The sequence below is a fragment of the Talpa europaea genome, assembly GCF_964194135.1.
Source record: "Talpa europaea genome assembly, chromosome: 10".
In the NCBI taxonomy this organism is placed as follows: domain Eukaryota; kingdom Metazoa; phylum Chordata; class Mammalia; order Eulipotyphla; family Talpidae; genus Talpa; species Talpa europaea.
The window spans coordinates 29,494,778-29,511,703 of record NC_140077.1 but is presented as its reverse complement, the minus strand read 5'-3'; the positions used below and the strand labels follow the sequence as shown (position 1 = coordinate 29,511,703).

At 39.6% G+C, this 16,926-nt stretch overlaps 1 protein-coding gene across 1 annotated transcript in view; it reads right to left on the bottom strand.

Annotated features, from left to right (window-relative positions):
• Window positions 1-16,926, bottom strand: part of ERCC6 (ERCC excision repair 6, chromatin remodeling factor) — a gene marked incomplete at both ends in the record, with an annotated part of 67,843 nt that overhangs the window by 34,232 nt on the left and 16,685 nt on the right. Inside the window, one exon of the mRNA XM_084244413.1 lies at window positions 4,343-4,471. Within this exon, the coding sequence (XP_084100539.1) occupies window positions 4,343-4,471 (129 nt within the window). The remainder of the gene's footprint in view (window positions 1-4,342; window positions 4,472-16,926) is intronic.

Here is a 16,926-nt window from a genome sequence, read left to right as displayed (position 1 = left end):
CTAGTACGCTTCCCACATTCAAAGCAGGTGCTTTTGTTGTTTTACTACCCAAAATTTTATTATTTGGGTTGTGGAATGTCTACTTAAAATCTCATTGTGGACTTCTGTCCCTGCTGAACTCTTTCATTTAATCTCCTGAGTAAATATGTTATAACTAACTTTCTTCCAGCATTTTGCACATCAGTTCTGTAACTCTGACTCCAACTGTTGCTATTATTATCTACCATGCAAAGGAAAACTTTGAATAAGTTTGCTAATTATCATTCATAAACTGAATCTGCACCCCAGGGGAGAAGATTTTTTTAAAAACACAATGAAGTATACAGTACAGATAGAAGATGATTTAATTTGGGAAGGACAAATTCTACTAACAAAGCTATGTAATCAGAGAATAATGACAACCACTTAAGAAACTTACTGCTGGGAGGCACCAGTACATGTGGTATAAAGCCCCAAATGAAGGCTCTTGGAATGGACATAATTGGCACATTTTACGGATAGAAAAATGAAGGCACAGAGAGATTAAATAACTTATCAAAGGTCACACACAAATGAGGGAAAAAGTGAGCCATCCAGAACTGAAATTCTGCACCTCTGATTCCAAAGTGTTAGGAGATAATTTTGACCAGTGGTTCTCAAGGGGGAGTGGGGGACATTTCTCTGCATGGGACATTTGGCAGGATATTGACAGTTACAACTGGAAAAGGACAATGTCATCTGGTGGGTAGATGTCAGAGATGCTGTTCAACATCCTACAATGCATAGGATAGTCCCTACAACAAAGAAAATACTTATTTGACCCAAAATGTCAACTATGTTAAGGATCAGATTTTTTTTTCTTTTTTAAGATTTATTTATTTTGCCCCCCCCCCCCCGCCAGAGGTGGGGGGGCAGGGAGAGGACTCACCAGAGACAGAGAGGGAAACAGAACAGGCAGATTGACCGAAACACACAGCTGAGGGGAACAGCGGGCGAGCCAGGAGAAGTCTGCTGTGCCATATGGGTAGCTCCCTGGCCAGGGATTGAACCCATGCTGCAGTGGCTGCAAACAGCTTCATAGGCTGCGTCCCAACCCCCTGCGCCACCAGGGAGGCCCAGGATCAGATTTTCTGATCTAAAATAACAGCTGGCTGTGAACTGGCTACACTGTACTCAGCTATGGGAAAAACAGCAATCCATAATGCTCTGAACAAAACTAATATACAATATAATGAATTCTAGTCAATCCACCCCCTTTAACTAGGGGAAGAGCTGAAACCAGAAATCATTCCATTTCACCAGTATACCACACAGCCTCCACCCAACCCAAGTCCAAAATCTCTCTGTTTGGGGCCAACTACTTAAGGAGAAAGAATCTAGAAAGTGGTGATCAAGTAATCATGAAAGGAGTAAGAAATGGTGACCAGGATGGTATATCCCAGAAGGAGTTTGGGAGGGAGTTAAGACATTTGGATTCTCAATGTGACCCAGGAGAGGTAGTATCAGTGTGCTGGGTAGTTGCTAATTTACAAATATTATCTTCAAGGGCATTCAAACAGCATGATTGTTGTTTACTAGAAGATGACTGACACTAAAGAAATGACTTTAAGGAAAACACACACTAGGCGACCCCCATAAGTCACATCACTATATGGGACTCCCCAATGATTGGGGACATTGTACAAAGACAGCCAAGAGTGAATTTTACTTTCAAGAAAGGACCTCAGATTGCACTGGCACACTGGTTGGTAGGCATGTATCACTGATGAAGAGTTGAAGGCCTGGGTTTTGCTTATAGGAGTGCCACTAACTGACTAAAGTTTTATTGCTTTAATTTCCTAATTACAAAGGTTGTAAGACAATTATATACTTTAAGTGAAAACAGGTTCTAGAATTTAGCTTTCAGTACCTTTGAAAAACATATAAAATTATTCTTCAGGAAAAGTTAAAGATATTTACAAACTATTGTACAACAGTGAAGAAATTACTATGCTCTGCTTTCTCCATGAAGCTGAAGCATCACAAAATGACCATGGACAGAGAGATCTTGGCATCATCACACTAATCCAACATTGCATTTGCCAGTGTGGCTAAAAGTAAGGTCAAAAGATTGAAGTTTGTCAGGGGCCTCCCTGGTGGCGCAGCGGTTGAGCGCTGGGTTGCGAAGCTGCCCGCGGCCTCTGCGGCGCCGGTTTGATCCCCAGCTGTTCCCCGGCCACCAGAGGAGGGTCCCACATGGCGCGCAGACCTCTCCTGCCGCCCGCTGCTCCCCTCAGCAGTGTACTTCAGTCCTTCTGCCTGCTCTGCTCCCCGCTCTGGCTCTGGTGAATTCTCTCACCCTCCCGCACTTCTGACTGTACCCAGTGCATGTATAAACAAAACAAATAAAAAAAAAAAAAAGCCTCTATAAAAAAAAATAAATAAAAGATTGAAGTTTGTCATTTGATTGCTAAATTATATAGATGAATGCATTTGCTGGGCAACCTTTCAAAACAGAATTTTAAAAGTTAAACATAATCTTGCAGAAAATAGCACTTAAATGGATAATTGTACCTTCCTACTCCCTTGTGTACAACTATACCCTGTTAATTTAATTCCAGAGTATGGTAAATACAGTAAAAATATATCTACAGATTGAAATTAAATTGGCCTAGCAAAACTTAATCACAAAAGAAAAATGGAGACATTATCGAATCCTACTAGTGTTTTTTGAATAGAAAAAGGTATAGAAGTCTTACATTTATGAAATATTTAAAATTCTGCTTTTGAGAGACAAAACAAAATACTTCTAGGAACATGCAATTAAGATTGAAAAAACAAACATGTACTTACATGGTAAATAGTCAATACACTGGCTCCTACAGACTCTTACTAAGCGAAGTTTGTTTCTACTAACTGTGAAATTTCTTTGCCAGAAAATCACATTTATACAAAAAAAGCACATTCAACTTGACTCTTGAGGATATTTGCCAAATCACTTCCTACACAAGCAGAAGAATCCTGTCTTTGTTAAATCAATTTAACCTATTATTTGGGTATTCCTTTTGGTAGCACAACACTGACACTATTTGGTCTATTCCTTAATAAGCAATCACTTTAGAGAAGATAAAAAGAGTTGCCTATAACTGTTGTCTTTATTTATCTTTCCATAGTTAATTTTCATTTGGGAGAAGCAATAAACAAAGCAGCCACCTCTCAGGGCTATAAAATGATTTGCCTGCCAAAATTATTAGAGACTCAGATTTGAACATCTACATAATTCTTCTGTCGAGTTATGGCAATCCCATCAAGACACTTAACATCTTTAGGATGCAACTACCCTATATGTTCAGTGGGATGAAATAACTACTTCCCAAGCTGCCCCCCTCCATAGGAAGAAAAATTAAAAGCTCTCTGAAAGGAAATATTAAATACATGCTATTTTTAAATAGTTATCTTATACAAGTTTAAGATATTTAGATGGCTGACCGCTGTATCTATGCAGGAGATTAAATATAATCACCTTAAAAAAGGAAGTCTATCTCCACCCAACTACCAAGTGATAATACAAAGACAGAAAGAAGCTGTTTAATGGTTTAACTTCCTATGTGCATTGACGAAGCCTTCCTAAAGTATCTTGTTAAGTAAATCCCAGGAGTGATGAGATTGAAAATGTGCCTAAGAATTTACATTCATCATGGGAGATCCACCCAGGCCATGTAGGCTTATGGGCATGCATCTATCACACAGTATCTGGTTATCTAGAGTACTTGGTCACTTCACATATGCAGTTTAGTCAGTTTCAAAGAGCACCTTAATCCTGGAGGCGTTTGCCATTTGCCTGTATCTTCTCTTTTAGAACAACATCTACATAAAATATTTAGATGTACATTTGGTCAGTTCAAAAGTAGTATACCCTTAGGTACAATATGAGACAAGAGAAAATAACCTCAACAGTTTATTTCCACACAGTAGTAAAAAAAAAAAAAAAAAAACACCTCTCCTACTATTGATTTTAATATACAACTCTTCTTAATTAATCTGACTTAAGAAATTAGAGCTTTGGTACCTTAAAATTACTAAGAACAAAAAAACAACTCAACATGGATGGCTTTTTAAATGTGTTGCTTTTAGTCTGCTGAGACAGGTCCATATAGATTCATCAGTTTACAAACATACCCAATGCGCACTTTAGTCAATTTATTATCATCTAATTTTAATGAACAGCATGTGGCTAAAATTTCATTTGACAGTATCTGTATTTGCAATAAATTGCTGCAAGTACCTTAAGGGCCCACAGGTAACTACTGTGTAATTCCTAAAATATTAATTTGTACACAATGGCTTGATGACAGACATAAAGGAAAGAACACATGGCACATACTTAAAAAGCTTTTTGAACAGAAAACCTGGCATTTTAAAACCTTCATCAAATTCAGCATCGCTTTCCTCTGAATCGTCTTCAAGCTTCAGACACTTCTCTTTGTCCCGCATTCTCAGTTTATTCCATCTCCTACCATGGAAATAAAAATCATATTTCCATTATTTTGGTTACAAGTCAGATTAAAATAGACAATTCTAGACAATGCAATGAACAGGCAACTGAGAATATCTTCTAGCATTCTGCTGCTGTCATTACCCAAAACAATAATATTCAAAGAAAAACCATTCACTTTTCCTTATCAAATCTATTTGCTCCTCTTCTGGCATACCCTAAGGAAAATTTCTCTGCTAGTTCCTAAAATATATGAATTAAATTCTAGAAAAGATTCAGTGAAAATTTCAATATAACTATCTCAAAAATGGCAATATAACAATATTTTAATTTATAATTACTATTTCTGTGCTAAAGACTTGATAGTCACAGCATAGTATCTTAAAACATAAAGCAAATTTTTGGTATTTACATATATGAGATTCACATATTGATTACTTCATGGGGAGCCTCAGTAATAAAGTATTGGTAATGATACCACTTAAGGAAAAGTGCATTCATTAAATAAACTCTAAGCCACATATAACACATAAATTTACTAATATGATGCTTTTCAAATATAAAATAAGATGAACATTTATTTTTCAGGCGGGTGATGCCATGCGGGTAAAACAAGAAATGTCTAAACACCTGAAAGTCTCAGCAACAACAAAGATTACTGGGAAGGTGCAGCTATTTAACCAGATTAATTCTGCTTCCATACAACTAAATGAATCCTGATGTCGGGAGTGAAAAAAGAAAAAAAGTCAACAGTCTCACATTCTATTCACTTTTAAAATTAAAGGCTGACTTCTTTCAGCATGCTTACAATGGACACTTTGAATTTCACAAAATAGCAAAAATGAAATAAAGCAATTGTACAGATAAATGCCTTCACACTTAAAAAGCTCATAGGAAGGGAATGAGAACAAGACACATAAGGAGGCATTTATCTGCTATTGCCCAAGCAAGGAGAAGAGAAAGTGTGAGGGAGGAAATGAGGATTAACAATGCACACTGACTGGTGAGAGGAATGTGCCTATCACAAAACCAGCAGAGGTGGAATTCTAGATTGTGAGGCAACCCTGTTCAAGTAGCTGCTGGAGGACCTGGAAACAAATCCTCTGATAAATTCTTGCCTTGTTGAAAATTTCAACTATTCAAAGTCACAAAAGGAAGGGCCAGTTGAAGTTTAACTATGATCAGTAAGAAAGAACTAGCTGGTCATCTGGAACTGCCTTGCAGGGGACTAAGAGAGCTTACAAATACACACTGTTGGCAATTTTCACAGAACAGCAAATGGAAGGGGCAATAGATGGCCAAGTCTCAGGAAATAGCTATCATATAACCATAAGGTTTAATATGTGCTAGTCTTTTTATAAAAAAAAGTTGAGTGGTGTGTGTGTGTGTGTGTGCTTTAACTTCTAAAGGCACTCTCTTCCTCTTCTATTTGCATTTTTCTTCATTAAAAAATTATTTCTCTGCAACTGATAAAATGAACTACCTCTGGGAGGCTATTAACAATAGTTTTCGCTGTTTTTCTAATTTTCACATTATCTACAAATTTAGTTAAGTGCAATGGTTTTACAGCTGTGGTTCTCAACAGCAGACAATTGGCCATCACTTCCCTACCACCACCACCACAATGTGACAATGTCTGGTGACCTATTTGATTGTTACAATTGCTAGGGGAAGGGGAGACACACTACTAGCATCTAACAGGTAGGGACCAGGGTTGATGTTAGGCATCTTCCAATGCACAGGATGTCTTAATCCTCCACAACAAAAGGCAATATGGTCTCAAATATCAATAGTGCCAACGCTGAGAAACCCTTCTGTATCTGTAGCCCTTACTAATGAAACTTAGAAGCCAAAATATATATTCTTTTTTATGATATTTATATCTGAATTCTTGCTACTCACTAACTGAAATTTAGCAAGCAATTTCAGGTGACCTATTCTTCAGTATGCAAACTCTTACTCTCAACTCAGAATCAAACATTCATAACAAGATATTTGCATTTACAAATTAAAGAGCTTCTGCACAGCAAAAGAGACAAAAACAAAGAGAAACCCCACCAACTGGGAGAACATTTTTGCACACAACACTAATGATAAAGGACTGATCACAAAAATCTGCAAAGAGCTAATGAGATTCAACAAAAACAAAGAAAATAATCCAGTCAAAAAATGGGCAGAAGAGCTAAAAAGAAACTTCTCCAAAGAGGAAATGCAAATGGCCAACAGGCATATGAAAAAATGTTCAACATCACTTGTAATCAGGGAAATGAAAATCAAAACTACCATGAGATACCATCTCACACCAGTGAGAATGGCACATATTAAAAAAACTAGCATGGGCCTCCCCGGTGGCGCAACGGTTGAGCGCTGGGTTGCGAAGCTGCCCGCGGCCTCTGCGGCGCCGGTTCGATCCCCGGCTGCTCCCCGGCCACCGGAGGAGGGTCCCATATGGCGTGCAGACCTCTCCTGCCGCCCGCTGCTCCCCTCAGCAGTGTACTTCGGTCCTTCTGCCTGCTCTGCTCCCCGCTCTGGCTCTGGTGAATTCTCTCACCCCAGTGCATGTATAAACAAAAACAAACAAACAAACCAGCAAACAAATAAATAAAGCATGCCTCTATAAAAAAAAAAAAATAATAATAATAATAAAAATAAAAAAACTAGCAACAACAAATGTTGGCAAGGGTGTGGAGGAAAAGGAACCCTTCTGCACTGTTGGTGGGAGTGCAAACTGGTCCAACCACTATGGAGAGCTGTGTAGAGATTTCTGGACCTACTAAACATAGAGCTTCCCTATGATCCAGCAATTCCACTCCTAGGTATTTACCCAAAGGACACAGAAACATCAATTCCAAAGAGCACCTGCACCCCTATGTTTATAGCAGCACTGTTTACAATAGCTAAGCTTTGGAAACAACCCAAATGTCCAAAAATAGATGACTGGATCAAGAAGATGTGGTACATATACACCATGGAATATTACTCAGCATTCAAAAAAGATAAACACATGCAATTTGCAGCAACATGGATGGCGCTGGAAGGGATCATGCTCAGCGAAATAAGCCAGAAAGAAGAAGAAAAATACCGGATGGTCTCACTCATAGCAGGAATCTAGAAAACTTAAATAAGGGACCAGGAAAATGAATAACTATAAGAAAGTGAAAATCAAAATCAACAAAAAACTATAAACCAGAGACACTCTATGGGGGGTAGGGGGCGGGAGAGGAGGGATTGGGGTCAAAATAAGGGGGTTGCAATTGTATGGGGCATATAAAAATAAAATTTATTATAAAAAAATAAAGTGTTCCATGGGGGGGGGGGAAGATACTTGCATTTAGCAAATTTGTGGGTGGTATGAAACACAAAAAGAATCACCAAAATTATCATAGCTATTTAAAAACACTTCATTTTGCAATTCAAAGATAATTTTACAGGAACACAAAAGAAAAAAAAAAAAAAACAGAAGACAGTAGGTTTAAAAGTTCCACACAGGTCATTAAATATTTTACATACTAGAGTATCATATTTTAAACTTCAGTGATAGATCATTGTTACCTTCCTTACACTCAGCCAATAAATCTTTGTGGCTGTTAAATTTCCTACCGCATCCCTCTGCATCAACAGGACTTCAGTTTCCTTCTTCTCCCACCCTCCCTCCTAAAATATACAGGCAGCATGTCACCACAGAACTCACAGCACCTAGGAAACCACATAAGCCACTACAGAAATGATTACATTCCAGTGCCTTCCGCCTCATAAAGAAAGATGAAAAGAGTCAAACATTTATTCAGATTGGGTAAAGGATGACTAAAGGTGGTGGGGAAAAATCATTATTGCCAACAAGTATCTGTATCATTGTGAAGACAAACTGCCCCAGTAGAATCATATAAACATATTAGAAACAGAAACTACCAGGGTTATAAAACCACATGCACATGAGGCTCAAGCTAAGAGATTCCTCAGTTATATAAAGCAGCAATTCACCACGTGGCTTGGAGCCAAAACAGCCCTGACCACCTAACTAGTGCCCACTGAAGCAGTGCAGCACCATGCCCTGGTCCACAAGAAGTAGGACATAGGAGGTGGAGGAGAGCCAGACTCACCTGGATTCTGCCACAGATGCCTTTCCTATCCTACATGCTGTCAGGGTCTTAAAGTGCTCTCTTTGGTGCGCTTCACCCATTTGTCCTGTGGCCTGGCAGACTGAGAGCGCTGTCTGGCCAGCAGATGTTAAGGGGGATTCTACACTATGAATAAACTGCGTTTGACATATGCAGTAAGCACAAGCCAAAATATAAAAGTCTGGCCTCAGACAGTCCAGAATTTTATTCTGATGGCCATTTATTAGCTCTTCAACCCTGAGAACGTAACTTAACCTCCATAGCATCTAAGCTTCCTCAGCAGTGAGAAGGGGAGAACAGTATTATGTACATCACTGGATTGGGGGGGGGGGGCAATAAATGAGGTGTCGATGCACAGCATTTAGCACAAGCCTAGAATATATTAAGTGCTTAATGAATTAATATGCCATTATATATACTCAAATCTACCTGTTGAAATCCTCACAGTAGGACCTCCCTGGTGGCACAATGGGTTAAGCACCTCACTATGAAGCAATCCGAAGCCTCTGCAGCATGAGTTCAACCCTCGGCCGGCCAGGGAGCAACCCACATGGCGCAGCAGACCTCTCCTGTCTTGCCCGCTGCTCCCCTCAGCAGTGTATTTCAGCCGGTCTGCCTGTTCTGTTCCCCATTCTATCTCTGGTTAATCCTCTCACCCCCCCCCCCACATCTCTGGCCTGTACCCCAGCTCTTATATGCATAAATAAGTAAATCTTAAAAAAAAAAAAAAAGAAAAAAAAAGAAATCCTAACAGTAACTATTGCTATGTTCACTTATCCACAGGAAGAAACAGAGGCAACACACAGTTCAATAAAATCTGCCCACACTTAATGGAACCCCACCTGAACGTGTATATTTGAACAATAACTGTTTAGCAAATGGATGCTCAGTATATTATTATGAACACATTATCACCATGAGTAAAGAAACCAGCCACCATAAAGGACCTGCCGAAAAACTTCAATTTTAAAGGTCTGAAGCAGATTTATAAATAGTAAACTCTCATGAAGTATGGCACTCTTTGATATGATAGTAACCAAAAAAAAAAAAAGATGCAGAATGACTTAAAATTGGTTAGGGGAGGCAGGTCAAAATTAAGATCTGAGGGCCTCCCTGGTGGCGCAAGGGGCTAAGATGCAACCTATGAAGCAATCCACAGCCATTGCAGCACGAGTTCAATCCCTGGCCAGGGAGCAACCCACATGGCACAGCAGACCTCTCCTGACTCGCCCGCTGCTCCCCTCAGCAGTGTATTTCAGTACATCTGCCGGTTCTGCTCCCCACTCTGTCTCTGTATGCATAAATACCCCACTTCTTGTATGCATAAGTAAATAAATCTTTAAAAAAAAATTAAGATCTAACCCAAGTAATCGGGAATCTTAAACATTAGAAATGGGCCCAAAATATCTAATTGCTGATTTTTCAGTAAATAAGCTATGTAACTGATTTTAAAAGTGGAAGGAGGCAGGAAACAGCCCAATATGTACATTTTTGCAAAGAGATAAGTTTCATGCTTTCGATTCTCTCATTCTAAAATATCCATACATGTAACAGTCACAGCTGCCGCCACATAAAACCAAGTAGGCATGGCGTTCGCTGGCAGCGATTCTGACTCCTCGCACGACTGCCATAGTCAGCCACTGTCGATTCCACTGGCAGCCACTGAGAAAAGAACCCAGTAATAAACATAAACTTACAATTCCAATCAGATGCAGGCAGAGAGAACACTCCCTGGCTTCGCCACATTCACACAGAAATGAGAAACTGGCCCGGGCTATAGGGCCTGGGGCTCATTTGCAAAAATAATCTGTCGGAAACAACTTGGACCCAGGGCCAGACTGCCAGCAACACTGCACAGCAGAACCAGATGAAGTGCACCAGGAACAATACTCTTTCCAGTTGTAACCTACCGGGGTACTTTGTCAGTGAAACCCTAAGAATCCACCTGAGAGCCAGTTACAGCCATTTACAGCTAATTTATTTTTGAGGGAGAATTTCTAGCATTCCAAGGATGCTCAAAATCGACAAACAGAAAAAGACAGCTAGCTGCCACCATGCGTTGTGGCCTCCTCATCTCTGTGTATCTGGATTCTTGTACCGTCCCCAACTCCCTTCCTTCAACATACCCCTGCACACCCTACCCAGACAGCAACCTCAAGCCCTGGAAGAAGTCAAGGTGAGGATGAAATCTTCCTTGACCAGCCAGAATTAGGCACTCTGTCCTCTGGGTGCCTTCCCAACTCCCTGACATCTTGGGCACACCTGATGGCTCTACCAGATGAAATTGCATCTCATTAGATGCAATTAGAAGGAGAACCGCCTGAGCTCAGAGACTGTCCCAGTCATTCTTATGTCACTCAGCACTAGCGTAATGACTGCCTCACCAGACAATAAATGCTGAAGGAATGAGCGAATGAGGTTCAGCATTGGGCTAGGCATAAGGACATCAGGGACAGAGGAGCATGGCTTGAACAAGATCAAAGAGAGTCATTCAGAAATGGGTTCAAGAAACTTCCTGTTTTATCTCATTTGCAGCTTATCTCCAACTGGATTTCCTACTCTTACACACACGGATTCAAGGCCTTACTCCTAGCTAGATCCACCAGACAAACATGGCTAACAACCACCACAAACATGAGCCATGACACAGGGCAAGGACAAAGCCAGAGAAATTTTAATTGAGAATTTTATAGGGAGGAAAAAAAAGGAAAGCAAAGGAAGTTCCTTATTATGAACTATATAACATTTGTAAGTTATTTTCAAGTCCTGAGTTCTATTTCTGGGGTCCCTTGGTGGGTTCACTTTTCTGATGAGACTGCGTTCTGCACAATAGCAGATGGGACAAATCAGGAGCTCTGTGCCTAGGTCCAAGCTTGCCTAGACTGAGTGGGAAAGGTTGGGCAAAAGATTCAACTTCTTAAGAATTAATCTTCCAACAGAGGAAAAAAGAAAATTAGTCATGAAACTATATTTACATTTCTAGAAAGGAAATAATGTTTGACATTTCCACCTTCACCTTTTTCTTTAACCCATATGTGTAACAGTCACGGCTCTAACCAAGTCAAGTGAAGTGACTGGGTTATTCACTAGGGATTTTCTCGCTCCTATAGTCCCTCAGACTTTAGCAGCAGCCACTAGAGAACACAGTAAAAACTAAAGATACCCACTGGGAAGTGTGAAACAAGTGGGAATAAAGAAATGCACTGCAGGTCTGTAAGTGGTAAGGTGAAGAGAGAACTTTAGAAATGTCATTTAACATCAATACATTTATCTCCCTGACCACAACATGAGACAAATAATAGATTCTTAAAGAACGAAAATAAGATAATATACATACTATGTCCTTTGGGAGTTACTTTATACTAAATACAAATCAGATACTACTTTATAATTATTGGTAGGAGATTACTTTTACAAACAAGGACAATTAAAAAAATTAGTTCATTGCAGGTTAAATGTAAATAGGAAAATATCAAAACTCCTATTGCAATCTTGAGCAGACAGGAGTTAATTCAGCCCCAAGTCTAGAAAGACATTATGCTACTCTACTAGAAGTGTCAGCCAGATCAAGTTTATCATAGTTCATTCTGGACACAACAGCCTACCCATATAAGAGGGCAAAGATGCAAAAATCAAGCCTTACAAGACACAGCAGAAAGATTTGGAACTCAATGAACACAGAGTATTGCAAGGGACCAAAGTATCATCTTGACCTAGCCCATACTTAGAACCAAAGAGCAGGCTGTGAAAGTTGAAGAACATCCCCTGGGCAGATGTCTAGTGACCCCTAGTGTGTTCAAAGGAGAAACAATTTTTTATTTCTCCCCAAGTAACTTCTGATAATGCACTTATATTTGTATAGACATCACTTCATGAACCTTAATCATATTAATAAAATATATATGAAAGAAAAGCCTAACATGAGTAAAACTGTTTATAACAGCCAATTATTTGGCTATGAATACTACCATCAATTGTTAAGCTGCCCTTGCCTTAGGAAAGTGGTCACCTTTTCATACATATCGATATTAATATGCTCTTCTTCACCGTCTGTATATACTGAGTGCCTGACATATGCCAGAGTATTTGTATATACTGTATAAACTGAGGGCCTGACATATGCCAGAGTATTTGTAGTTAAAAGAACTATTCCTTGGAACAGTTTTAATTCACTTAATCCTTACAACCCAATGAGGCAGATCCTATTACTATTCTTTTTTTTACAGTTAAAGAAAGGTAGGCAGGGAGAAGGGACCTCCCCAAGAACCACCAATGTAAAGATTCAAATCTAGATAGTCTGGCCCCAGAATCTGTATTCCTATTACATATTCCTGCCTGCAAAAAATATTTTTCAAACTCCCTGAAACAACACTTTTCTTATAGTACCAGCAAAAGGGTCAGTATTACTTCTTTAATTGCTACAATGAAAAACTGTACAAGAGCAAACCAAACTCGAAAACTTTAATTCAAATTTTGATGCTGAAGTTTAAAGCGGGGAAAGATGGCCTTCGTCCCGTGCAATATCGCAGTCCTACCCACCTGGATACTGTGCAGGGTGAGTCGAAACTTCCTCTTCACTAAATACTTGCTGCCTTTTCCAAGGAACAGTTCTTTTAACTACAAATACTCTGGGCTGAACAACACTTAAAATACATTTAATATGAAACCAACTGTACACAACTGCCTATACAAAAAAGGGCAAGATGGGTTTATTAAAGGGAACTGTCAAACATTAGTACCATGAGGTCATTTATTAACAAAATGAACATGCCCTCTTCAAGGAAATCATATATTGAGCTACTTGAAATTCAAAACGGAACTTACTGCTCTGTCTTCATTTTTTTTTAAAGATTTATTTATTTATGCATACACGAACTGGGGTACAGGCCAGAAGTGTGGGGGGGTGAGAGGATTCACCAGAGTCTGTCTTCATTTTTAAGTAGTGAGGGCCACCAAGCCTGAAGCAGCTCAGAGCAGACAACAAAGGAAGAGTCACACTTCATAAATGAAATCATTTTTAATAAAGGGTGAAAGTGCAACCCTAGGGTCATTCTCCATATATTGCAATATCCATGAAAGGATTCTACAACAGAAACACAATGAGTACAATTTGATTTTTAAAAATATATTCAAGGCACCAACCTGGGTATTTAATATAGTTTGCATTTCTGTAGTGTGATAGGTTTTCTATTTTAGACAGCTAAGAATCCCTTACAGATTAGTCTAATTTGCTAAATTGAGATACTTGGGGTTTTACTTTTCTTAGCTGCTTTTTATGGTCTATCTGGGTAGACTTAATTGGCACATCTGAGCAGATGAAAAACCCTCAGTTAGGAGTCCAGCTCTCACAGAGTAAATGAAGACTGATGCAGACAATTATGCAGTGGAGCTGAGAATGAGAGGTGTGTGCAGAGCATGAAACAGAATTAGTCTTCATTTGTGCCTTAGCTTCATCATTTAAAAGAAGCTAAGGTACTCTCTAAGAAAACTCCTTAAGGGAGTTACTCTTTTGTCTCTATCTGAAATGCAGATTCTGTGGTGGAGGGTTACTGGTACTCTGGTGATGGACAAGGTGTGGTGACATACATTTGAGGAGGCGTGAAACTTTATTCCTGAAATATAGGCAGTGTTATAAGCCAGTGTTACCTCAATAAAGGATAAATTAAAAATTACATAAATGTTAATCTGTTTCCCCCAAAATAAAACATAGATTCCTAGAAGAAAGGAAAAATAACATAGGTTTAGTTGTTGAAAGTAGAAATTAACTCCCAGAAACTGATAAGAATGATCATCAAATCATTATAATAGTTAGGTTTCTGGATCAAATTCAGATTAAGTTTTTTACTCAATTCAGAGTTCTGGAGTGCCAATGACTTGGATTTAAAAATAAAGTTCAAGTTCAAGCAAATCAAGCTCTACAACATAACTTGGTCTTTGCTTAAGTACAGGTGGAAGGTGCTGAATCCACAAGCAGTGCAAATAAAGCTCCAACTGCAGGATAAACAGGAGGCAACTCCAGTGCAAAGGGAGCCAGCGCTTGGCAAAAGGAAGAAAAAGAGGCTCCACAAAGATAATACAATGGAAATAGAGCAGCTGGGAGAGTGGTTCTAGGGCGTCTGGCCTTTAGTAGCACTTCAGGCAAGTAATGAGACCCCCATAAAGTATGCAGATGAGACAGAGACACTGGTTGCTGGGGCAACATGCTTCTGAGAACAGTGTGCAGGACCAGGCTGACAGGTGACTCCTACAAGACCAGAACTACCTTCAAACCCCTTTCCCTTCTTCAGGCTTCTCCACGTACTACTATCGTGGGCAAATGACTTCAGCTTTCTGGGCTCAGGTTCTTATCTCCTAGGAAGTAGTGAAAATTCCTGTATAAAGCGTAAGCCCTTAAAAAACGTTAAGTTACTATTGTCACACAACTCCCCCTCCACTGAAGACCCTTGCTCCAGTCATTGAAGTCCAAGTACAGGAAATCTTTTTCAACGTTTATCCTACTTGGCTTGACCCCCTGCAGAATCTGAAAATGCTGACAACCTTCCCTTTCTGGGACCATGCAGGCATATAGCCAAATCCTCCAAGCTAGGATCCACTCCACCACTGGCCACAGGAGGAGCACCAGTGCTCAAGGGAAGGATAATAAAAAGATTGTTTTCCCAGATGATTAAGCTCTGAAAAGTGTTAGGAAATATTCTGTAAGATTTACACAGTGAATGGAGTAATCAGTCTTTATTAACTCAAAGTTATTTATGTAAAATAAAGTCTAAAAAGGGAACAGAAGAAAAGAAAATCTTTAGGGATAAAAATGTATTAAAACCCAGTTATAGGCATTGTGACTACAGGTTACATGTGACTATGAAGTAAATTACATTCTCAGACACACCATATTTGTCAGCTCTTCTGGACCTAACTCCCCAAATCCTCATACCAATCTCAAATCCCTGGCTTAGGTTTTTGATTTGGTTTCCAGGCCAGGGAAGTGGAGGAAGCTATGTGCTGATTCTTGGCACCACCTTGTGGTCCCATCTAGATACTGCACATTCCATGCCAATCCACATGGATGGAAACTTAACATTTACACAACCCTGTTCCAGCCTCAAATCGTGAGATTAGGGGCACGATGATCAACTTGACGTAACTATGATGAAGTCCACTATAGTCCACTAAAGTCCACTATAATTATGACAGCTGAAAGACATGTATGAGTAGGATCAAAGACTGGAATGAAATACAGAAAATAACAAAAAATAAAGATATCTTTTTTCATCTTATTATCATATTTTCACAATTAAAAAATAGATTCAGAAGTGCTAAAAGGTGGGTGGAGCGTGGAAAACCTTCAAATCATTTGGAGGTAGCAACTCAATTGTATAGGGTACAGAAAAGAAGATTTTAGAGAAACTGAACCTGCCAAAAATCACAGCCAGAGAAAGGAAGAGAACATAAAAATGGACTTATATACATCAAATGGTTCCCAAAGGTAACAGTACACCAGAATCACCTGAGAAAGTTTCAAATCTCACTGTCCCATAGCCCCATGCTAGATTTCCTGAATCAGCATGCCCAGCCAGTGGTGGGGCTCCCAGGTGATTCTGCAGTATCAGCCTGTGGGCTGGGAAACCTCTGCTTTCATCCACACTCACTGTCAAGGAAACGTAGGCTATTAGGTTAGCAACTTAAACCATAATGGCTGGCAAGTGGAAACAGAAGAGCTTCAGCGTGCAGGTTTAAAGTCAAATTATAAATGCGAACCAGTTGTGCCAGCAGGAGACAAAACTTCCTTACAAGTGCCTCCTCCCCTTCATGATGAAACCTGACGTATGACCCAAGTCAGCCCAAAGCAATGCTGACCACGACTGGAGAAAGAATCAAGAGTTGGTTACACTTTTTGTTTGAGTTACACATATTCAAGGCTGGCAAAGAGCTGGCATGAATACCACTGTTTCCCCTAAACGATTCCATGCCCAGGATATACTGATAGACATCACTTACGGATTATGGCATTCTTTTCCAAGGACCTCCAACAGAGCCTCAGTCTCCCCACGAACAGACTCAAGATGGGAGGTGGCCAGTGAGGCGAGGGTTGTGACTTCACTGTCAAAATGTGGATGCTAAGAAATAAGACCTCTCTGCAGACCACAGCCACCACACCAATCTCTAATGCACTCCAATGAGATCCTAAGGTAATAATGTGCCTCCAAAGCAAAGCAAGTATATTCCTTTTCACTGATACATCTTAAGTTTTAGAGCAAATGTGGCAAGTTTTTAATCTGCATCCTCAGGTCGATATCAACATATGTGAACTACCTAGCAGACAAGACACTGTGCTTAGATTAACTTCCTCCCCTAAGTCTT